Source organism: Sinocyclocheilus rhinocerous, unplaced genomic scaffold (assembly GCF_001515625.1).
Source record: "Sinocyclocheilus rhinocerous isolate Xijiao unplaced genomic scaffold, SAMN03320098_v1.1 scaffold570, whole genome shotgun sequence".
NCBI lineage: Eukaryota > Metazoa > Chordata > Actinopteri > Cypriniformes > Cyprinidae > Sinocyclocheilus > Sinocyclocheilus rhinocerous.
The window spans coordinates 396,690-422,484 of NW_015654050.1; the positions used below are offsets into that span (position 1 = coordinate 396,690).

A 25,795-nucleotide genomic window follows, 5' to 3' on the forward strand; every position below is an offset into this window, starting at 1 on the left:
ACTCACCCTCACGCCATCCTAGGCGTATATGACTTCCTTTCAGATTAAACCAATCAGAGTTATATTAAAAATGGTCTTTGATATTTCAAGCTGTTTAATGGAAGTCAGCGGGTGTTGCAGTTTATCAGTCCAAAAGAAGTGAAATAAAGTGCATCCATCCATAATAAAAAAAGTGCCTCACATGGCTCCGGGGGGTGAACAAAGGCATCCTGTAGCGAATCGATGCGTTTTTGTAAGAAAAATATCCATAGTCAAAACGTAATAATCACTTTAATCTAGCTTGTGCCAACAGTTGTACACGGAAGCAGCTCCGGGGAGGATGACGTAAGATGTCTGCGTTGTGCATGCGCCGTTAAGTCTCGTGCAAACCAACGTTTGTTTACAGGAGCAAAGGAAACAAAGTTTCCTTACTTTAGCAAAGGAACACCAGTCTCCTCTTGGCTTATTTCGAAATCCTCCAACATTCTTCTTTACAAATCCTCGTTTTGTACTTCTAATTCGTGACCGTTGTTTTGTTTTGATCTCTCGCTGCACTTTTGGGTGAACTAACCCTTTAAGTCAGAGACCGAATTGCGAGTTCATACGCAGTGAACCCAGTGCCAGAGCCACTTTGAACTGACTCTCTTTAACCATCATATGAAAAACTATTGACAAGGACAATGATCTGTTTGACATCAGTTAAGCTTTTAATATTTTTCACATGGCTCCCTTGACACGAGGATACAATAGCTGTTTAACTTGGACAGCTCCTCTTTGTGTCTGTAGGTCACTACTCACCACTCTTTAGCTGTGGCCATGGGTTCAATGTGTATCAGCCTGAATTTATTTCTATTTAATTAACTTTGCACAGACATCAGGCTAGTGGTTTCCTCCTTCTTTCTTTCTTTCAGTCTTTCATAGTTACTATTGTACCAGGAAGTAGAGAGAGTTATAGTAGATATAAAACAACAAATTACATCTGATCTTGTGCCAGCCTTAGTTTGTTAGTGGTATTAAACCTTTAAAAGATCTTTAGAGTTTTGCTTGAAGCACTTCAGAACAAGTACACTAGATGAGAAGAATTCTATAGTATATTATTTCTCTAAAACTGTCTATATTTTTGTAACTTTTCATCAGAAATTCTGATTACAAAGCATTTTCCAGAAAGAAGATCTGGACCACATTTAAACCTGTGTCTCCCACATAAGCACCATGGCTCAACACTAACTGCTAGGCTTACTCCAAGTTTTTTTTTTTTTTTGAGTGAATCTGCTTTTCACATTGTGTCTTTCAGCATGAATATTGTCCTTTATTGCCGAAGAGTGAGAAGTGCTTTTCACAAACGCATGGAAGTAATGTGGAGGTCTTCATGCACAAACACAGATTTCAGAACTACTTAGGTTTTGTGGCTGCTCAGTGCTCCTCTTTCAGTTGTTCTAAGTTTATACTATGGTGACCACAAAAGTATGCCCCATACAACATATTTAACCCCCTTACTACAAAAGAACATTTTATAAATAAGTATTTTTGTTTTCTTTTCCACTAAAGATGCATTGTACTCAAGCTTTGAGGATCAGTTGGGGTCCTTTTCCCCCACTTGTCAAACAAACTTGTTTACCATTTGACTTTATAACTTGTGCAGATATATACACACCCTAACACAAATGTATATGGTCTGTGTTGTACATGAACATGTGTACGCATATGATGAAATATGATCGCTAGGACTTGGCTTTTTCCAGACACTCTAAGCGTGTTTGACCTTGTGGTCAGAGCAGATCTGAAAACATCACAAGCTTTGCCAAAGAGGAATGTGCGTCCATGTCTGCATGTGTTTCTACATATGTACCCTAGGTTTGTGTATTTCCTCCGCCCAGTCTCATACTCTAAGGTTGAATTAGCTAAGTCAAGTTTCTTTGAGCGTCTCCAACTCAAGCACCTGTGAGAAAACTTTACACAAACTCCTTCGGCCCAAAGTCCTATATTTTTGCAGGTGTAGAAAGTGTCTACTTCCTTAATTCCGGTAATGCCCATCTGTCTAATAGGAGAGAGAGAGAGAGAGAGAGAGAGAGAGAGAAGAAAGACAGAGGTGTTTGACCACATCTAGATGAAGTAGCTTATGTTGTACACGACCTTATGTCTAAAAACCACAACATGATGTTCCTTTGAACATGTTTGAATATTATTTCGCTCTGAGCTTAAGAACGTCGTCATGAAGGTTTTGGAGGTTGAGAAATAAGTAGGTTTCACTGACGAAAAGAAGCGAAGAGACCTGAGGGTAGTTGTTTTTCACAATGTTCCCAGTGCTGGTATGATATTACATCTTAAAGGTTTGGTTTATTGTATGTATATATTTGTGTGTTAGAAAGGATCAGTCACCACGGCTGCAGTCTCCTCTCTCTCCAACCACAAAAAGCCCAAATGCCCCCTTCTCTCTTTAGCTCCAAACACCGTTCCAGACATTTGGGTGGTCGGCGTAAGCTAAGCTTTGTTTTTCTTGCTATTCACACATTTTACAATCCTTCAGGGGGAACTTTTCAAAGCTCCCACCACAACTTTGAGTCTAATGTTTAGTTTGCTTTGATTTGAAAATATGTATTTGTTTTTCCCGCCGTTTGCTGGATGATGACAGCTGACGTGTGTTTTGCAGGACGTGTGACATTTTAATGAGTCAGCCATTTTGGGCTGAGGTCCCAGCCTGGCATCTGTCCCTTTCCTTACTGAACAAATACACTGGTTTAGATGCATGCCAAATAATGTGCATGTATTTTGTTGTCCATTTCTATACCAAGGGAAACCCTCCACGACATAAGTCATTGAGGCTTTGCTTTTAACCACAAAAAGTGTCTCCATCATACTTCTCTCATGAAGCAGAAAGACATGAACCAAACTGCTATGAAAATGTTTCAGCAAAACCACAAATGAACCTGAAAACTCCACATATTCTGTCTCCGAAATGTCCACATACCTACTCTGTTCCAAACCTTAGTGAGCTGCCTACGTAGACACTAGACAGCATCATTGACTCAATCCTAATGTAGGCAACAACATAACAAATACTTCCTAAGATAACTTGTTTTGGACAGTATCTTTTGGCCACTATTGTTTTAAACAATGCAGTCCCAGAATGTATTCTGAAATAAATCAATATGGTGAACGAATCGAAAAAAATGGTGATTATAAATATATCTAAGTCATGGTAAATGGGTTTATTCTAACCCATTATTTGCATGTTTTGTGTTTACCTTTATAGTATTGCAGCCAGTTAGCTTAGTAATATGTTTACATGATACTCTATTGGAATCAATTGTGAATCAAAAGTCTCTTATTAGGTTCCACAATTGTTAGGGTGCAGCTCACTAGGTTTTGGAACAGGACTTCAACAAATCATAAAGATCCGGAATTTCCAAAGGTGTCACTGAAAAGGCACGTATCACCCTTGTTTTTGTTAAAACCTAACATTACAAATGAGTTTGAATTACTCAGTATAACTATAAAACAAAAAAACAAGTAATGAAGGACTTTGATGAGTTTGGTGTTCATTATAAAGTCTTATCTGCATTGAATTAGTTCTCTGAAGCTCTCCATACAGTATTGTTTGCCGAAAAGCTTTGCTTAATGCCATTAGGCTGCATTGTCTTTAGCTCTAAGCTACTTTGCACTGACAATAGCCCTGAACCCTAGCCAAAGGGAAGAGAAGCTTCTCTTGCTATTGTGCCGCTTTGCGCAAATTACTTAATTAGCAAACGCGCAAACAGTTACTTCAAGACAATGTGTATTGGATACACAGCACATTATGTGCGCTCTCTGAGGTTTTGTGTACACAGCTCTTGTAGTAGCAGCACTTTGAGCTAGTGCTTTGTTTGGAAGATTAGATACAGGCTACAAGAACTTCCTAGTTTGACTGTTGGTGTCGAATTTAATTAATTAATTTCCTATGAATTCCTATGAATTAATTAATTGCTTCAATATTTAATGCCATTTGCTCAGTTTTGCACCATGCTTTTTACACTGCATTTGGTATTTTTTAAATATTTTTTTCTAATAAAAATGTTTAAAATAAGGGAAGAAATCCTTAAAACAAGATCAGTTTACTATTTTGTATAGTAATATAACTTGTATTCAAAGAATATATCTTGAATGAAGTTTATTTTTCCAACTCTACTGGCATATTTATTTTCTTTTTAAGCATTTTTATTATTATTTTTGCTTTAAAATTAAGATTTATGATTTAAAATAAGGAAAAAAAGCCAATTGGATAAACAAATGCTGATTTTGCAGTGTATTTTTCACTATATATTACGCTTTTTGAACGGAAGTCATGTGAAACATCCCTGTCGTCTCAGGTAAGTGTGTATCTTGACACACCCTACGGGGTCTGTGTTTGTGTTTTTTGCGTAGTTATGCTGCCCTCGATGGTGTTGCATAAATCGACAGTGCAGCCGTACCAGCGTGGGTTCTACTGCGCAGACGACAGTATCCGCTATGCCTATAAAAGCAGCACTGTGCCCTCTTCTGTGCTGACAGCCGTGGGCCTCCTCCTGCCCATTGCCAGCGTAAGTGCCCCAGAGAGGGGCCTCAGACAGGGGACATGGGGCCAGGCGAGTGGGGCGACTGCATGGGAAATCAAGTCTTTTGAGAGAGTTATTATAGTTTATAGCCTTTATATAGGAGAAACTGCTAGTGCATTGTGCCAAATAAACATTAGCGATGTGTAGCCGTTCACTTCTCTCAGAAGCCGAGCTACCATGTCAGACCCCCCCTCCCCTGCCTGGTATTTTCCATAATCCTCGGCTGCCGTGTGCTGTGCTGTGCTGTGCCGCTACCTGCGTGTCTTTCTGTGACAGACCTGATATCTCTTTCTCTCTCTCTCTCGCTCTCTCTCCCCACTCTCTCTCTTTGTGTGCGTGTGTGTGTGTGTTTCGCTGTAGCTGGCCTGCCTTTCCTGATAATTGAAACTAGCACAATCAAGCCGTACCATCGCGGGTTTTACTGCAGTGACCAGTCCATCCAGTACCCGTATAAAAACGGGGACACCATAAGTGATGCCGTGCTCTGTGCCGCTGGCATTCTAATTGCCATCCTCTCTGTAAGTTCCTCTCTTATATATATATATATATATTCATATAAATATACCACTAATTCATATAAACATCCCATCTTCATCCCTCACCCCCTATTAGACCATTAGTAGAATAACTGATTAGTGATTAGTAAAATAACTGTAGAAATAAATGGTGACTTGTAGCATAGAATTCTACCCATAATCCTTCTTAAATCTATTAACCAGTCCTCCCCATCCCATCTTTTTATTTAAAATATTTGAATAACTCAACATCAAGAGATTTATCATGGTCAGGGCTGTCGCTGTCTCTCTTCTTCTTTCTGTCTCGATCTTCTTCTGTCTTTTTTGTTCTGTCTTCTTTTGTCTGCATGTATTTTGTGATATATTGCTCTTTTTGTGTTTTAACTTTTTTAAAACAGCAATGCTGAGTTACTGTATAAAATGTTATAAATCAGTAATATATAGATAGAAACCTTGTGAAAGAGAAGTACACTTTAGCATACTTTTAAAAAGAGTGCTTATGGAAATAATATATTTTTATAGAATAGACATGAGTGCAAACTGAATGTAACGTTTTCCTGACAAATGCTGACAAGCATTTATGGTAAACAAAAATGTTATGTCATTTCTATTGAAACTGTTGTGTCATGTATTTAAATATATTTGTAAATAGACATTTAAAACGATCACGTTGCCATGTAGTACATTTAAAATATATTAACTTTAAATGTAATATTGATTAACATGGTGCAGTTAAAATTAAAATCAAATCCTTCACATGTGATATGTTAATAAGTGTTGTTCTTTAAAGGAAAATATGCTTAATTGTCATGAAAAGATCAAAATGCTAAATAAATAAATAAAATCCTAATGGTCCCAAATATGATTTTCCTAAACCTTCATATTTATCTTGTTTCATATTTATAGTTTCTTATATTTTACCCCAAAATAAAAAAAGAAATGAGCAGGATATCTTGACAGATTTTGTGAAATACACCTAATTTAGTGAATAGAATGTTTTTTTTAAAAAAGGGCAAAGTCTCACAGAATTCAATTTGAGTGCAGATAAATCTGGATAAGCGATTAAACCACCCCACAGCTGCTGAGGTGTTAAATTAGTCGACATTGACAGCCTTTGTGACAGCTGCCAAAGAGTTAACCTCTTACAAATGAACCCAATCACCTGGAGGACACGTTCAATGAAGAAGAAGAAAGAATGCAACATTAAACCTACTTTTTAGCTCTTGTGAAACTCCAAAACAATATCTGAAAACAAAAATTCAACATGCCAGGCAAATCCCTTGTGGAATAAAGTGGTGGAGATTAGGGAAGTGGTCTTGCAGTAAGCTGGCATGACACCAAGCCATGACTCCATGGAGATCCCATATGGAGACATGCATGCCTCACTGTCTGGAGTAGATATGTTCCCATGCTCAGCAATTCTCCTGATTAAAACAGGGACTGTGTGTGTGTGTGTGTGTGTGTGTGTGTGTGTGTGTTTGTGTTTGTGTTTATTTATTTTTGTATAATTATAAATGTATTTACTGTCACTTTTTATCAATTTAATGTATCATTGCTGAATAAAAGTATTCATTTCTTTCTGGAAAAAAAACTTACCTACCCAAACAGTTTGAACAGCAGAGTATATAATTTACTTTATGCAAACATTTTGTTTTTCTTGAATTTGAGGTAGAAATGTGACTTTGACAGTTAAAAAAAAATGAATATGAAAGAAAAGAGTAAAATAGAACTGTATCTTTATTTCCATTCAACAAATTATGATCTGTCTTTAGGTGATTATTTTCACTTCTGTAGGGATTTGAGTTACACAGTGTGATTATTATTCCACTTTTTATTTCTTTCTGTCCATCCTTCTCTCATTCTGTCTTTGTGGACGAGGGTCCTTCTAGGGTTCCTTTGAGATCTGATGTGCCCATCTAATCAAAAGCTTGTAAAGAGCCCAAATCACATGTCGGCTTTAGCCAGGGTGTTGCGCGCTGGTGTGAGTGTGTATTAAAGCTATTTATGTCAACACATTGATGGAGACTCTTGGATTTATGTGTGAAAGATGCATCTTTATTTTTCTGCTCTTTTCTCTTGTCTCTCTTCATGCGTGTATGTCTCTTTCTCCATTCTTTCTCTATGTGTGTGTGTGTGTGTGTGTGTGTGTGTGTGTTGGCACCCCCCACACAGCTGTAGTTAATTAGCAGTGTCTCCAGTCCTAGTTTGGTTAGGCCTCAGGGAAAGCAGACCCACTCTTCACTACCACCACAACAGCGTTCCTCTACAGTTTGAAGAGAGAATGAAAAAAGAGCGTGAGAGATAGTAAATATCTCATTAAGGCATGGTTTATGTACTTCATAACCCATGCCTCTCTGCTCAAATTTACGTCCTACTGGTTTCAAATGGTGCAGACCACCGTTTTAAAATCCCATGCTCTAACTGCTCATATGAAAGCCATAACCTTTAGAAACATAATATGTTCCATATCATTAAAATATCACCAGCAATGGGCAGGCCATGCTCAGTCATAACTCAAGTTACTCGTTTTCTCATTCCCTCATTTCTTTCACTCATTTCTTCTTGCTTTTTTGATTAATGTGCTTTCCTAACTGATACTTCATGTGCATGTTTGTCTAACTCCCCCCTGCATGCCCATGACCTGACCACTGAAATCTTGTGATATTACACACGACACGTTAATGTTTGTGGTATGACTTTACGAATTCACCATCACTTATGATCTTAATGACATTCAGCTCTGTTCTAAAACCTAGTGAGCTGTCTTGCTTTCTAGTAGCTATATAGGCAGCTGCCTACACAGGCGTCCTAACCATCATTGAACCTGATGAGCAATTTGGAACACTATGTAGGCAGCAGCTCTGAGCATCACACAAGTTGGTTCAAGTTGATTTCAAAAGTGTTTGTTAGCATGTTGCTAAGCTAACAGCATATTGTGTGAGGCAATTTTTAATTACACTGAACAAATGTATTGATACTTTTCAGTATTGATGAAATGTTTATTCATAATCAACATCTCTGCTCATTTACCATCTTTGTCCACTGATCTTTGCGCAGTGCATTTGATTAGTCTTTTTCATGATTTTCGCTAGGTTTTGGAACAGAGCCTGTATGTATTATTAATCTCAGCTATCAGTAATTTTTGTTTCCATTGTAAATTAACCGTTCTCTAGATTGTGATTGGCGAATGCTACAGGATCCATTACCTGAACCAGGGCTCCAAGTCATTCGTGGGAAATCCATATGTCTCCGCCCTTTACAGACAAGTGGGCGTGTTCATCTTCGGCTGCGCCGTCAGCCAATCATTCACAGACATTGCCAAGGTCTCGGTTGGACGGATGAGGCCGCACTTCCTAGACGTTTGTAAGCCTGACTACTCTACCATCAACTGCTCTCTGGGATATATTACTCAATACACATGTCTTGGAAATCAAAGCGAAGTACAAGAAGCCAGGTGAGATATTTAACACTCACATGCACGTGGGATAATAAAATGTCACAGTTTCTACAAAAATACTAAGCAGCACAACTGTTTTCAACATTGATAATAATAAGAAATGTTTCCTGAGGAGCAAATCAGCACATTACAATGATTTCCGAAGGCTCCAAGACTTTCAAAAACATTAAAATATTTTTAAAAAGTTGTTCAATATTTGTAATAAATAATATAAATATTGTTTTTCCCATTTAAAAATATATTAAAATAGAAAGCAGCCATTTTAAATTGTAATCATTTTTCACAATATTACTGTTTTTACTGTGTTTTGTATCAAATAAACGAAGCCTTGGTGAGCATTAAAGACTTTCAAAAACATTAAAATATTTTTTAAAAGTTGTTCAATATTTGTAATAAATAATATAAATATTGTTTTTTTCATAGAAACGTAACAAATAAATCAATTAAATGTTTTTATGTATTTAATAATAAAACATTGTTGATTAAATGTTTTTTTTTTCTTCCTACAGGAAATCCTTCTTTTCTGGACATGCTTCATTTTCGATGTACACCATGCTGTATCTGGCTGTAAGTACATACACTGTGTGGTGCTCTCACACTGCCACAGTTCTGTTAATTTACAAAAGAGCTGTTTTTTCATGACTATTATGTTTAGTATGAAACAGGGACCCTCTATCACCCTTTCACCCTCCTCTGTGGGTCTCTGAAATGTGGGTCACTCTTATTTTCCCTGTTCATCTCTGGAATGGACACACTTTGGTTTTTATTTGTGCAGCTGTGTAGACTTCCCTTCTGTCTGAAGTTGTCCTTCATTCCACTTTCATTCCTTATGCTTTATATACACACTTTTTTACACCAATTATGCAGAATCCCCAATATAGCTTTACATACACACAAAGCCAGATTTCGCTCAGCCTCCCGGAGTCTCTCACTGTATGTAAAGCCTCTTTCAAAGGCTTCAAACTTTTTCCCCTTTCACACCCAAGGCCCTCCACTCCTCCCTCCTTTTATTCTAATCCTTTCTTTCTGCATCTAAATCATCAGCATCTCCATGGGCCCCTCCACCTTTCACTCTTTCAGATGGCAGGAGGTGGAGCCGCTCTGCTAATGGAGGAGGCCAAATGTTCATTCTCAGCGTTTTGAGATATTATTTGAGAAAATTAGGAGGGTGATAGAGAATATGCACGTTTGAGTGTGTTCAAGACCACAAACCTGTTCAAACTCATGCAGATTTGGTTCTAATGCTCTCAAAACAGCCATTAAATTAATGTGTGACTTTGACAGCTGGGCCTGACGCCCGAAACACTGACCTGAACACTTCCTAGACAAGAGGAAACAGTATGTTAAGAACCAGACCCCTGGCAGGTTCTGTTGAGTGTTTTGTGACTAAAACGATCCGTATTTACACATAGACCCACTGTATTTTAAACCATAGTGATTAGCCACAAAGCAGGAGAGATGTCAGCCAATGTTACACATCATTACTCATGGAGAACAGCAAGCATATATATCTTCTATATATCTTTAAAACAGATTTTCAGCATGCAGTCACTTGGCGGTTTTGGGTCTGAATTATCATCTTGATTTGAAAGCCTGGACTTGTGTCTCTGAGGGGCAAATTGTTCAGATGTTATCAGAAACCCTGGCCAGATTTGTCACAGCCGAGGCCAAAGTGTAGTCAAACTCCATTATAAAATGTGAACATGTGAATAGACTATTATGTTAAGATACAGGGTGACTCGCTAAAATTATTTTACCATCTGCTCTTGGCCTTCAGAGTTAATAACGAGAGGCCAAGAGAGAACGCTCTGAGATATCGAAGCACAAAGCATGATAAACAGAATTACAGACCTGAATAAATCTGAAGAACGGGAAAAACAAGTGGAGGAAAGTGCTCTTTGAGTAGACCGATCAAGCGATACAGTCTTATTGACTGGAGCATTACCCTTCCCAGCCTTGCTCCCTGTAATTATCTCAGTCTAGCTGTCATGCTTCATAGGTCAGACGCTGAAGTCATTATGAGAGCTCACACCAGTCTTGTCATCCCCTTTTATTTGCACAAATGTAACCCTAGGTCAAAACTAGACTCTTTGTTCTCGCCAAATTTCGTGAATGAATCATTCTGGCACAGTACCTCAAAACAGAACCCACACCTGTTCCGACATGTATTAATACATTCAACTCACTTTTTTTTCTCTCGATTTTCCTTGTAAAAAACCATAGTGGTTTCATAGAAACCTAGATGAATTTCAATTGAATCTGCACAATTTTTTTTCACGCAGTTTTAAGGTTTGTAAGGTTTTGCTTTCGCCCCTTGCAGTGGATCAATGTCAGTTTTAAAACTATGACTTCTCTTTTTCATTGTTAAATCATTGTTTTCAATAAAAATAATGTTATATATCATGAAACTGCAGACATTCAGAAACGATAACTGCTATAAGTGTTGTGTGTGAAAAATGCATAAAATTATACAATTTATTTAGTAATTTATAATGTTACAGAAGATTTCTATTTCAAATAAATGCTGTTTTTTAAACAGCAAATATTCATCAAAAAATATATCACAAAAATATTAAGCACCACAACCTATTTCACCATAAATAAATGTTATTTTGAAAAGCTATTAAATTATAAAAAAAGAAAAAAATCTATAAGATATTGATCAGATCATGGTCTGATATTGAGATCATAGTCAGGTTAAGATACTTAAATATAATAAGTTGAGTTCTGCCCCCTAGAGTGACTGCTAGTACTATACATTTATGCGGTTGAATTTTGTATTTAAGGGTCTTAGTGAACCACAATATCGATGCAGCTCAACACCAGAGTAGCTGGTCAACCTCATGTGTTCATTGAGTTGGAACAGCATATCAGTTATTGTTATTGCAATAGCAACTTGCTAGTTGCTAGTTATTGTTCTGGATAGCAAGTGTATGTGAGTATTTTGTGGGTAGCAAATTTCCTAGCCTCTCTATGACCTCCACCCTCCATAGTCCAATGAGTTCTGGTTTGGCTGCTGCATCACTGCACCTCTCAGACCGCATGGTTGCGCATTATGCTCTCGTTAGTAGTAGTGACCAGAGAACAGTCGGTGAATGATATGAGACCATGGGCAGAGTAGAAACAAGCTCAAACCACTCACAGGCAAATCTGCTGTTTTCAAGCTTATTACTCTGTATATTGTGGTCATTGACATGTGGCAAGGCAGCGTTGGCTTTACAGTAATATTTTTGGACCTGAGGCCAGAATAGAAAAGGTTCTAGCTGTGAAGTTTGACTGTTTTCTGCCAGAACTGGCAAGATTCAAGTGCAAATACACTTCAGGATGACCCACAAAACCATGCACAGCGCCATGAAAAACCTGTCTTTCCTTTCAAAATATTGCAAAATAAGTATAGTTTTCCTCGCACTCACCTATTTGGTTAAGCTAATATGATTTATTATACCACATCTCTCTTGCTTTTTCTGTTTCCCACCCCAAGTTGGACTGAACATCCCATTTTGTGGCTGCTTATATGACCTGAAGAAGTCAGTTGCTGGGCTTAAAGGAACAGTTTATTCCTATTGTTCCAAACCTCTATGACTTTCGTTTACAGAACCCAAGGATAAAGCTTGATGACGGTACTGGTCACTCTTTTCCATGCAATTACAATGAACTGCAATTACAATGGGACTGAATCTTTCAATCTTAAAAAGGATGCAAAAGCACGTAAAAAGTATCAAATGGAGTCTGTATGAGTCAGATACTATGTTCCGAGTCTTCTGAAGTAATACAATAGATTTGTGTAAGAAACAGATTGAAATTAAAGTTGGTTTTGGCTAAAAAAAATTAAAAAATAAAAAATAAAAACTTCTGGCTTAGCTTTCCTTGGTATGCTTATGAGAATTTTGTCAAAAGTAGCAATGTTTAATTCATGAATACATATTTTTTATTCATTGTGCTCTTTTTAATAAATCTAATTCACAAAAATATCTGAATGATTCATTCATGAACACAGCTGGCCTGGTTTTTAAAGCGGTAGTTCACCCCAAAATGACAATTCTCTTATCATTTACTCACCCTCATGTCATTCCCACCCTATCAGACTTTCATTCATCTTTGAAACACAAATGAAGATATTTTTAATGAAACCTGATTGATTTCTGTTCCTCCAATAAATGTCCATTCCACCGAAACTGATGCTTTGAAAATTTCATAAAGACATTGAGTTCATATCAATCCAAGTTGTTTTTAGGAGGATCGCTTTATTTGATGAACAGATTTAATTTATATGATGCATATAATTTACATTACATGCATCATATAACTTCAGAAGACTAGAAAAATAATGCACAAGGTATATGAACCACTTTCATGACTCTTTTGTGGTGCATTTAAATCCTTTTTTGAAACTGTTGAAAAGAATGACTAGTATGACTAGAATAACTAGTACAGTTTTTGAAAACTAATCCTTTAATAGCCCGCCAGGATCTTTTCCATTGTCCCATTTGATACCTCAATATCAGCTCTGATGGTACCACCCAGATCGCCTGCAGGGAGGGACTGGATGGAGACTGTCAGCAGGATGCAGCATGTTATCTGCACAAGAGTGTGTTACTTCTCATGAGGGCACAGGGTGTGTGTATGTGTTTGTGTTTTGAGTTCGGTTTGTCGCTGAAGAATCTAAGACCACACCGTCTGCCATTCCTGCCACCACCACCTCACAAACACACAGAGATGAGAGAGCCATATACACCCCACAACGTCTGCGGCACGTTTGGCTTATCTGAGCTCTGATAGCAAGATGCTAAGAGGCAGATTTGATGGACTGTATCTGAGCCCTGAGGGTCCTCAGGCTCTGCTGTTCTTATCAGCTCTTGGATGCCTACATGTGGAGAGGACCCCGCTCTCGCCCTGAGGAACAGAGCCACTTCAAGAGTTTGGAGAAGTCACCGAGCTCATCTCTACATCTCCAGACTCAGACATGCTGGCTTACGGCTAAGGAGATGAGCGTCAGACGTCACCCTTCCATGACCTCTTACAGTCCAACATATACCAGAACTCTCTCTTTTTGCCACTTTAGTATAGAAAAGATTTATATTAGGGGTGCCACAAGTCCCGATACAAAAAAAAAAAAAAAAGAAAAAAATGCTTTCAAGAACTTAGAAACATGCTGAATTCATAGTTCTTCTTTTCTGCCACTCCTTATGGCGGATAATATCCAGAGGCCATGGTTGTCTTGTTTGTGTTGTGGCCACTTGTTGATTTTTAAAGTGAAGTGACAATAACATTCCTCTCATTGTGCTTCATTGCGCAACATTCACTGTGGGTGCGAAAGAGAGCATGAGAATGTCACTGTTGGCTCTAAAGCTCAATTCTTTATTTTGGAGAACCAATCTGCTATTTCTTCTATTTTCTATTATTTATTAGGTTGGAAAACACTGGAAGCCTTCATAAATAATTCGAACAGTAAACATAAAATTATTTTGTTCTCAGTTTGTCATGTGTGACGTGAGACAAAAATCTTAATAAAAAAGGCAATAACAAAACAAGAACATAAAAAAATTGGAAAGGAAAACCTCAGGGATTACTCATCCAGTTCTACATTTTAACAATCCTAATTTATTGATTCACTTTTGTAATTTAGTTCGCAGTCACGGCAGACAGACCTCCGTCTCCATAAGCCACAGATCTGCGGTTGAAGAGCATTCCGTTGCATTCACATGGCCTGATCAAAGATATAATTGACACGTTTGTTTGCAAGTTCTCCTCAGGAACTTTTTTAGGCATAGGAATGCCAAATGTATGAAAGTCTGTGGTTGAAATAGCTACAGATGCTTGGTTAGAAAATCTCTCTTCACTGCCAACACTGTGGCTGAGCTGGACCGAAATCAACACGAGTATGAATTTATTTATTTATCTTTTGCCTCAGATGAACTTTAGCCATATAATCAAGCAAGTATCTCCATTTCAGTCAGTCATCTATGACATCTAACTCTTCTCTTTAGCCAGCTGTAAACCCAACAGCTTGTATACAGTAGCGTGAGAGGAATAAACGATTGCTGATTCAGGCAAAATGGCTTAAAGCTTTGTTTCAGCGTATTTTTAAGGACTTCCTGCTTTGGGCCACAATATAATGTGAAATAATGAGACAACAGGCCATATGTTGATTCCAATCGGTTTGAGGCAAAAATGCACAGCCGCACATAAACAGCCATAGATGCTTATCACTCTACCATCCTTCCATTCTGAGGAGATATTTTTATGAGATAAGATCAGTTGGAAATGATTGAGGAGGCCTCTATTTCTCTTCAGTCTGGTGTGAACATATTTGCCTTATGTAGCAGTAATGTTAATCTTCTGCCTAGTTAAATACTCCAGAAATCCAAACGGCATTGCATTGCTTTCCATCTCTGTTTCTTTAGTTCTACCTGCAGTCTCGGTTCACGTGGCGAGGAGCCCGTCTGCTGAGGCCACTCCTGCAGTTCACCTTGCTAATGATGGCCTTCTACACCGGGTTATCACGCGTTTCTGATCACAAGCACCACCCCACTGATGTGTTAGCTGGCTTTGTCCAAGGAGCCCTGGTGGCCTACTGCATAGTGAGTACATCAATGTATTTCAATCAATTTCAGGCTTCCTTAAATAAGATTAAGTATCTAAGGAGACAAGAGGCTGTTGTGATTAATCTTGAATTTGTTTTATTGGTTGGAAAGTAAACCAATCTGGAAATTTTGTACTTTGCGACATTTAATAACCATTGGCCTTGATCTGGTTGTCATCACAACATCTGGATTTTTTTTCTAATATTGGTTAACAAACATTTTGACACAGTGTTAACACCAGAACTAATTAAACACTCCTTTCGTAAATATGCTGGCAATTACCAACCCAACAAGTTTGACAATATAGCATGTTTTCCCATTTCCCACCCTTCACTTTAAAACATGAAAAGGTTTTTCTTTTTCTGTCTGTATAGTTAGTGATAGTCCATGAGTATGTTTGAGCTCGACTCAAGGCAGATTTTTCAGATAACTTGTTAAAAGAAGAACCATTATGAACAGACTTTATCTGGTGTCTTTAGAGTGAAGTGAAGACAGAAGACCATCTGGAGTTTGAGATCGGAAGGGAATCTGAATATCTGGAACCAGACCACAATGTTCTCCAGACCCCACCCTCTCACTTTTTCACTCATATCCACAAAATTACTCATCCATCAGAGTGAAGCATAATCTTTTTCTTGTTAATCCAGAGCATATTACCTCAATTGCACCATTACCAACTCTCAAATGAAAACAGGAGGGGGAGGGTTGTGGAAAAAGGAATTTTACACTTCATAATTGTGGCACATGTCACTTTTGTTGGTGCCAGACTTTCCCTGCAGTAAGCAAAGCTTCACTTAGTTGGATTGTGTTTGGGAAAATTGAGTCGAGGGGAGCTGAGCGTACAAAGAGGGGGGGCATCTTGTCTTTGGGAGAAATTACTGGGTTAAATATTCATTTGAGAAACAGATGAAGGGTTTCAGGACTGATGGGCCGCCGGAGCATCGTCAACTGTTTGTCCTCCTGACCCCCATCCTCCACTAGTCTTTGTAACCCCCAATCATTTGTTTTCTTAACCTAATGAGTCTTCCTGTTCCCAGAAAGCGAGCTCTACAAGGGGTCCTTGGATTTAGGTGACTAGAGAAAGAGAGACTTTTTTTTTCAGTCCTGTTCAGCGCAACTTTGGGTTCTCAGTTTTTCACTCTCAGCTCCACCTCCCATATTTTTTTCTCCACCTTCTTTTGTTTTGTTTTGTTTTATTCCTCAAACTTATTGTATTAGCTGTTATGTAATAAAAACACAAGTTGTACAAATGTTCCCATTGTTTAAATTGCTTTCCATCTCTGTTTCTTTAGTTCTACCTGCAGTCTCGGTTCACGTGGCGAGGAGCCCGTCTGCTGAGGCCACTCCTGCAGTTCACCTTGCTAATGATGGCCTTCTACACCGGGTTATCACGCGTTTCTGATCACAAGCACCACCCCACTGATGTGTTAGCTGGCTTTGTCCAAGGAGCCCTGGTGGCCTACTGCATAGTGAGTACATCAATGTATTTCAATCAATTTCAGGCTTCCTTAAATAAGATTAAGTATCTAAGGAGACAAGAGGCTGTTGTGATTAATCTTGAATTTGTTTTATTGGTTGGAAAGTAAACCAATCTGGAAATTTTGTACTTTGCGACATTTAATAACCATTGGCCTTGATCTGGTTGTCATCACAACATCTGGATTTTTTTTCTAATATTGGTTAACAAACATTTTGACACAGTGTTAACACCAGAACTAATTAAACACTCCTTTCGTAAATATGCTGGCAATTACCAACCCGACAAGTTTGACAATATAGCATGTTTTCCCATTTCCCACCCTTCACTTTAAAACATGAAAAGGTTTTTCTTTTTCTGTCTGTATAGTTAGTGATAGTCCATGAGTATGTTTGAGCTCGACTCAAGGCAGATTTTTCAGATAACTTGTTAAAAGAAGAACCATTATGAACAGACTTTATCTGGTGTCTTTAGAGTGAAGTGAAGACAGAAGACCATCTGGAGTTTGAGATCGGAAGGGAATCTGAATATCTGGAACCAGACCACAATGTTCTCCAGACCCCACCCTCTCACTTTTTCACTCATATCCACAAAATTACTCATCCATCAGAGTGAAGCATAATCTTTTTCTTGTTAATCCAGAGCATATTACCTCAATTGCACCATTACCAACTCTCAAATGAAAACAGGAGGGGGAGGGTTGTGGAAAAAGGAATTTTACACTTCATAATTGTGGCACATGTCACTTTTGTTGGTGCCAGACTTTCCCTGCAGTAAGCAAAGCTTCACTTAGTTGGATTGTGTTTGGGAAAATTGAGTCGAGGGGAGCTGAGCGTACAAAGAGGGAGAGCATTTTCTCTTTGGGAGAAATTACTGGGTTAAATATTCATTTGAGAAACAGATTTATCTGTTTTTCTGCATTGTAAGGGGACGGTGCAAAGATTTGAGGCCCATATGATAGGGGGAGGCAAGAGACCAAGACCTCTTCCCCCAGATATCACCCCATCTTAATTCTTACAGCATCTGAAAGACAAATATCTAAATTGTTAGTGTTGAAATTGGGATATTGAGTTGTTTCTCAACATTACAATTCCCAGAATGTTCTAGCAGTGTCTTTCTTCACTCTAATTAGCTGTGACAGGGCCACACTTTTTATGGTACACAGATGTTCGCCAAACATCTCTCTACTGGTATCATGAACCTTCAAAATATTTAATCTTCAGCCCTTGAATTTGCTGTGTGGTTCAGTTTTCAGTTGGCTCTTGTCCCTATTTATTGGCATTTCAGTTTTTCCAAGAGCAGTTTAGGTTTTCGCCAACCCTTTAATAACCTCATTAAGAAGGACATTTTTAGTAAAACAGTCTTGTTTTACTTAAATTATCCATCCATTTCTGATGGTCTTGATTGTCTTTGAGCCCCTCAGGTTCAAGGTGTAGGAACTAGTCTTTGACACCTGGAGAAGTTTCTCCCCAGTGTGAAAAACCAGAAAATAGCAGATAAGTACAAATAAGAGAGAGCAGAAATGTGACCCTGGACCACAAAACCAGTCATAAGGGTCAATTTTTGGGGTCTGAATAAATGAGCGTTCCATTGATGTATGGTTTGTTATTATAGGACAATATTTGGCCGAGATACAACTATTTGAAAGTCTGGAATCTGAGGGTGCAAAAAAAATCAAAATATTGAGAAAATCGCCTTTAATGTTGTCCAAATGAAGTTCTTAGCAATGCATATTACTAATTAAAAGTTAAGTTTTGATATATTTACAGTAGGAAATTTACAAAATATCTTCATGGAACATGATCTTTACTTAATGTCCTAATGATTTTTAGCATTAAAAAAAATCAATAATTTTGACCCATACAATGTATTTTTGGCTATTGCTACAAATATACCCCAGCGACTTAAGACTGGTTTTGTGGTCCAGGGTCACAAATGAGATCCTTTTCATTACAGATCAAGGCACCCATATACTTGTTTTTAACGAGCCTACATTTGGAATCTGTTCCGCTCCCCATCTGTGAACGCTTTAGAGGTCCAATTAAAGTATCTCTAATGACCAAATATAAAGGTAATGCAAGGTACGCGTCTTTTAAAAGAAAAGTTATGTCGCCATACATCACGCATTGGTTTCACACCGTAGGCTGCAGTGCTGCTTATCCAAACTTCTCAGCAAGTAGTCTCCGACAGTTCATGGTTTGGAGGTGCAGCAATTCTTCTAAACTTGGCTGTAGGTGCTGATTTCTGCTTAAGGGGGTTGTGTTTAAAGACGTTTAAAGGTTGTAAGTGCTCTGGGTCGGTGTCCAACTGGCTGGCTTCAAAGAAACCGTGGAAAGTTACAGGTCTTGGTGAGTTTTGGCCGTATTGCAAAAGCTGATTACAGGCTTACTGCATGTTCCATATTAAAGAAGATCAGTTCACATGGCGCAGTTTAGACTGCGATGCCCACAGAGAACTGATCTCAGAACAGCAATTAATGTCAGTCTGCTTATGTATCATGCAAGGGAAACTTAAAGCGTTGAGCAGCACAATGTTAACTTGGCCATCAGTTTCGTTCAATCTCAAAAGGAGGCTCCTGAATTCCTACATTCCGTTCCTTATACTCAGGCCTGGCTTGTATCAGGAATTTTGGCAAGAGTAACTACAATGTTACGATTGCTGAAGTCAGGCAGCCTGGCATATGTTTAAATTCTGATGTCTAAAAGAACCCCTGAGATTCAGACTTTAGAAACCGCATTTTCCTTCTTTGTCTTTGTGGCCACATCCTCCAGTCCTTCCTGTTGGAGAGTGGCGTAAGCTGTTTGTTCATGTCATCAAACACGGCCCTCTTTCTAAGCTGCTGACATGGAAAGAGAGAGTGTGAGAGGTTGGCTGCTTTTAAGGCTCGGTTGCAGAGGTGTTTCCTGAAGGACTAGACAAGGGTGGAAACAGCTGGAGGCCTGCTCTCAAACAGCCTTTTCCTCTTCCCACTCTCTCTTTCTCTATCAGTTCCTGGTTAACAGTATCCCACCGTTCCTCAAAAGCAAAAAGGGTCATGTTCAATATTCAGGACTCCAGTTCCTCCTGCGATAACGGCCTGCAGCTAAGTGCTTCTGGTCTGGCTTGGGTGGCAAGATGGTTGTCCCGATATCCTATCACTCCCTCCCATATGTCAGGCCCGAACTTGACTCTTTTTTTTTTTTTCCATTGGCTGCCACAGCACTCTCCATGTAGCTATGGTAATGGAGGCCATCTTAAACCGAAATAGTGTGGTTGTGTGTAAGAAGAAAGGAAATTTTAATGGTGTTATTAAACTTTGCTAATGTTACGCTGGAGAGCGAAGCAGCCAAAACGCAACTTGGTCTCCACAATTATCATGCAGATGTGGCTCAGGGCCTGAGACTACAATTTAAGTCACGCATAACATAAGCAACACACTTTCACACATAATCATGTGCTGTGTTTGGCACTTTTAGGATCAGGCACACCCAAACCAATGGAAGACCACACACATATGCACCCACACCCAGACATATCGTCTATGAACCTGCTCACAGTTCAGATGAATCCCAACTTCCCAAGTCTATGAAGCCATCAGTAAAAAGCGGCAGAAGTTCATTCGAGCCGATGTCAGTGGCAGAAGTGAGGTTCATTTCAGATGAGTTTAGATGGAGTTAGTGTGCCCTCCCAGCTCTGGGATACACAATAAGTGTACATTATGATGATCTTTTGACTCATTTTGGCAGAATTGTTGGATGGTGACAATTTATTTGGTGTCATTTCTTGTCTGATTAAGGGAATGTGTGAGACAGTGCCGGGTGGAGCAGTTAGTTTGCCATGAAATGATATCAAACCACTTTAATACAATATAATACAGAGATGGAGACTAAAAATAGTAAATTAGGCAACTTGACACCTTGGTATTTTCACATATGTTACAGTTTAAAGAGAATGTGTCTTAGAAAACACATTTTGATCTTGTTTAATTTTGGTCAAAAAACACAAAGCTCTCTCTCCAGTCTAAAAATGGGTGTTCCATCACATCCATGAGCACTTTAACATGGCCAATCATAAGTGAGTCATTTACATATATAGTAGATTTCTTAAAGGTTCAGTAGCAAAAACACAATATATTTTTCAGTCTTGCTTATTTACTCAAATGTAACTGTCCGAGAAATGGTGTAAAATGTTTTTGTTTATTAGGTTTATTTGGAGCTGCAGTAATATGCTGCAGTAACAGACCCTAAAGGTGCATCTTAATTCTTCCCCCAGTTAGTGGAACCACAATAAGGTCAGCACACACACACACAGGCTTAGACAAACACGCAAAACAGCTTCCTGGTGCTGACTGAGCATTCGTACACAATGGAGCGGGTTTGCTGTGGAAGAACACTTTCAGGCAGAGGGCCGTGGCACAGGAAGCACTCACCCCGTGACACAGGTTCATTGGCAGCCTGTGATTACAGGTCAGAGGTTGTAGTGCATCAAAAAACCTATTGTGCGAGACGACTCTTGAGTCATGCTGGACAGTAAGGCTGAATGCAGGCCTGCAGCTGATGGCATATGTGATAGTTAGCACATAATTACACACAAATCCAGATATGGAGACGTTTGCCCATTATCAGATGCTCTGTCTTGCAACAGCCCTGTCAATATAAAACACAATTCGTTTCAAATATTGAGTGAATTTTCAGAAAATTTTGCATAGAATGTTGTATGTGTATATTCTAATTGCTATAAATAAATTGCATTAGTCTAAATCGCATACAGTGGATTCAAAATATCTAGACACATATGCATTTTAAAAAACGATAATACAGGCAGTAAAAGCCACCGAACACCCTAATATACATAATTTATATTAAAAATGTGAAGAAACATTTATGTAAAATAAAATAATATGTTATGCATCACTCTGGGAATGTCCTTTTATTGTTTTTCACTGCAAATTATACCGTAATTCAGTTTTTACTTGCAGAAACCATAAATTTGTAAAATTACATATAAGGTGATGTTAAACTCTTAACAGTTTCTCACCATATATAGTAAGGTAACTTGCAGTTTTTCACTCTGAAAAAAATTACACATTTTTTGTAAGCCATATGCATTATTTGTATAACAAAGTATCAAACCAAGTGGCATTTATTTTAAAGAAATATAGTACAATTGCATTTTTTAAGCAAAATTTTTTAACAAAAAGTATTTAAATTATGAAACAATATATCGTTTGGCCTTGTCAAGCGACATACTTGCTCTTATAATGAAATCCTTCATAATTGCAAACTAGCAGAGTTTCTAGATCCAGTTTCCTGATGTCATTCCAGCGCAATGTAAAGGTCACTCTGGAAATGTCATGATCTTTCTGGCGTACTTTCACTCATATGGCCAGAAGACGGTCGCAGGAGGCCCTATAGGATGAACTCATCCACTGTAACCTTTGGATAAAGCTCTCTTTGTATGTGAGCACAACGTCTTTCACTGAAAGGATATGCAAGAAACGGCTGCTGGAAAGATGATTCCGAAACTCTGATGGCCTCTCTAAGGCTTTCTGTTCTGTTTCTATCTCTTTCCACAGACACAAACCTGTTGATAGTCACCGCTTACTTGCTCAAGCCTGTCACTCTCATAACCAAATAGGAAATCCCTCTTTTTTTTAAATCTGTGTGTGCTTTTTCTTCTCCCTTGGCATTTCCCAAGAGCAGTATGATTCTGGTGCCGTGGTTGACAGCAGCTCCTGAAACATGTCAGGACAATTTAGCTGTTAGCTACCCCAAACACTGACCTCTTTACCTGTCACACACTGGCCCCATACTCTTCACACACTCATAAATAGCGTGTGTTTACTCATTGGCAGGCTTTCTGGAATCTGTGATTCCATGCCGCTGCCGTCCAGCTCAGCTGTTCTACATGCTTCAGTAACATTCAGGGTGTGTAGACGGCTAAATATCCCGTAGGCCTCTCCTCTGCCCACATTACAGTGAAAGCATCCCGTCTTTGGCATGAAAGGCCCGTGACTCAGACTTGTATATTTTCAGCTCTTTGTAAATCCGTTTGGTGCAAGCCTAGTCTAATGCCAAGGGCACACTTCCTCTCTTCCCCTCCCCGGTTTCCTGTTTTGCCCATGATGTCATTAGGATGTAAAGAGAGGGTTGTCGGGCATCTTTCCTTGACAAAAAAAGTTCTTCCCACGCCAAGTGAGAACATTAATAATGACTTGACCTCAGTCAAGACCGAAACAAAAGAGCTGAGGGGTTTCCGCTTTATCTTTACTACTGCCTCAATGCTTTTTAAGGCGTGTGGTGTAAGTTGGCCGCACTTATCAGTGTGTGACCTCATACACATCCGTATGTCACAGGCGATGGATTGCCAGCCTTTATATCATCTGACATTTCAAAGGCCACAATTACTCATTGTGGCCAGCCGAACATACAACAATGCTTCTGAATATGTGTCTGAATAACCATAGTAGGGGCAAGTTGAACATTTTCTTGGTTATTTATTAATGATGTTTTCTGAGACTAGTGACTTTTGCAGTTGCTCATACCCTGTAGGGACGTTTTAAGGAAGTTTTTACAGTTATCATTGGGATTTCCACCACTGAATTGAACTGAATTCATTCTTTTTTTTTAAATTCCAATTCAAATCTTGAATTTTAATTGAGTTTGAATTTAGGTAGCAAATGGGGTCTAGAATTGCAATTAGAAATAGTAAAATTAATAAATGAAAAAAAAAAATATATATATATATATAGTTTAAAGGTGTAAAGGTCTTATAGAGCATTACTATTAACTATTAAAATGTTCATTTCTAAACAAATAAAATAATTGATATAAATAATATATTTGTTAGTGTTTTAATATACTTTTCAAAAGTATGGGGTCAGTACATTTTTTTTTTTTAGAAATAAATTGTTTCGCCAAAGACATTAAATTAATCGAAAGTGACCGTAAAAACTTTTACATTTGTTATTAAAAAAATGTCTTCCTAAAAATTTTTAGTAATACATCATTTTTTTAAATTGAAAACGGTTATGTTTACAATATTACTGTTTTATTTATGACTTTTTTTCCTGTATTTTTTATCAAATAAATACAGCCTTGGTGAGCATTACAGACTTCTTTCAAAAAGATTAAGAAATCTTATCAACCCCAATCTTTTGAATAGTGACATTAATATGAATGTATGAATTTAATACATTCTTTCTAAATAAAACTTAATGAATAAATACAATTTTACAGACAAGAATAGAAGAAAACTTTAGCGCTTGAATTTCTCTGAAATATGAATCAGTGAATTCATTGTACTATCCTTGATTTGCATCCTAAAAAGACTTTGGTTCTGAAATAATCTAGTGGTTTTTTTTTTTGGTTTTTTTTCCTGTCTTCTTGTAGGCCTTTTATGTATCGGACCTCTTCAAACCTAAAGCCAAGACTGCCACTCCACCTCCCTCGCCAATCAAGAAAGAGCTCCTCCCCTCTTCTGACATCATAGACAGGAACAACCATCACAACATGGTGTAAGAGGGGGGGAACGGGAGGATCCGTTTGCAGTCTCCCCATCCCTCACCACCCCCCGAATCCCCTGAAGAAACCAGAACAGCCACCTGTGACAGAGGAGTTACGGCCTAGTTGACGCCTCCTCTCTCTCATCTGACAGTAGAATGTAGGGACAGGACAGAGACAATCCTATTGACTCTTATTATAATGACCTCACTATCCTAGAGCCCGATTCGAAAGGCCAAACAGACATAAAGCTAACAAAAAAAGCGATTTCTCCCTCAGAATATTGCGGAGAATGAATTCAGCTCCATTGACGATAGTAATACACAGAATGCGTTAATGAACACCAACGAAAGGAAGAAGAGAGTGAATGTGAGGCTGGTCACGTGACCAGCGCTTCTCTCCTTCCGACCATCTCTTTCTCTTGTCTCTGTGGCCTTTCAGCAACAGTATAGGACAACAAATTCCTTATTAATAGGAATGATTAGTTTTACCTGCGATGTAATTAGCATAGATATATTAACAATATAAAGAAGAATAACTTATAGCACTATATCCAAGTTCATTAAACGTCACCACTCGCTATCTGAGAAGTGTAGCTTTGAGAAGCTTGATGAAGATCATATTTACCCATCAAAGCTGATCTTAGTTACCCGAACAGTGGCCTAACTTTTGGAGAATGCATTTTAAAGGGTTTTAAATGGCGGGTGGGTGGGTTTACATGACTTTTTTTCTTAGATAAATAGATTTTTATTTTAGATATTGATTTCACGATGGCCACTGCCAATCCCTGGCTAAATTCTGGGGGCGTGGCTGAGCCGTGCCGCCTCGCTGTCTTCTGATTGGTCAGAGCGAACGCAGGGGGCGGGGTTAGACGTCAGGGAGGTGTGTCTCATCACCACGGTCACCGGGATTGACTCCCACTGACCGCACCGGCATATTCTTTTATTTTTGGAACCGGGAACGAGCTTCTTCCGCTGGCTGGTTTGACCTCTTTCCCTTCCAACTGCATAATCACTCAACTCTAGTTGTGTGTTTTTACCCAGAATGCCACCTGTGCCCAATGCCTGTCCTGGTACCAGTCAAACTGCCCCGAAAAGGGGACGTGGGGTCCCTCGGCAGGAAGCTGTGTCTCATTTGTGTGTGTTTGTAAGTGTCGCGTGTGTTTCCGCACCCGGTCCTGGTGCAGTGGACCGATACCATGTGAAGAAACTTAAGAAAACTGTGGACTTTTTTTTTTTCAAATTTTTTTTTTCCAAATGCCTTTTCCTATCGTGATGATGTCTACTGTCCCCACTAACAACTGTACAGTATGCCTGACTATTACAGAGAACACATCCATACAACACAACTCAAGCTCCAAATGTGTTGCACATCCCTCCCATTGTATAGTCCGTCCTATCATTTCAAACCGTTTTATTTCTCTCTCAGAAGTATATAAATAATGTATAGATCACTAAAATTAACTATGTAAGATATTATTTCTAAACATGTTTAGATATATCCACTATGAATCTAAAAAGCAATGTGTCATGACCTGTGTTATTTACAAAGTGCTGCTTTTATGAGCATTGATTGACAGATTTTTTGTATTTAGGTAACTAAAATATTGTAGATTTGTGTTAGTATGTTTTTAATAAGCGTTGAATAAAACACATACAATTGTATCAAATTCACTATTAGTATTTTTGTATTGTCTCATTTTGTACAAAAGAAATAATAGCAAAATGTTTT

General features: G+C 38.5%; 1 protein-coding gene across 2 annotated transcripts in view; it reads left to right on the forward strand.

Moving 5' to 3' along the window:
• The window catches only part of LOC107716555 (phospholipid phosphatase 3-like), a 45,545-nt gene extending 20,073 nt beyond the window's left edge, over positions 1 to 25,472 (forward strand). The window contains exons 2-6 of one of the 2 annotated variants that reach the window (XM_016523036.1): positions 4,381 to 4,535; positions 8,239 to 8,519; positions 9,032 to 9,089; positions 14,927 to 15,103; positions 23,954 to 25,472. In XM_016523036.1, coding sequence (XP_016378522.1) covers positions 4,381 to 4,535; positions 8,239 to 8,519; positions 9,032 to 9,089; positions 14,927 to 15,103; positions 23,954 to 24,082 — 800 coding nt within the window. In that variant the 3' untranslated portion in view covers positions 24,083 to 25,472. Of the gene's footprint in view, positions 1 to 4,380; positions 4,536 to 4,910; positions 5,069 to 8,238; positions 8,520 to 9,031; positions 9,090 to 14,926; positions 15,104 to 23,953 lie in introns of both variants that reach the window. The other variant, XM_016523035.1, reaches the window with a different exon arrangement.
• Positions 25,473 to 25,795: the final 323 nt, after the last annotated feature.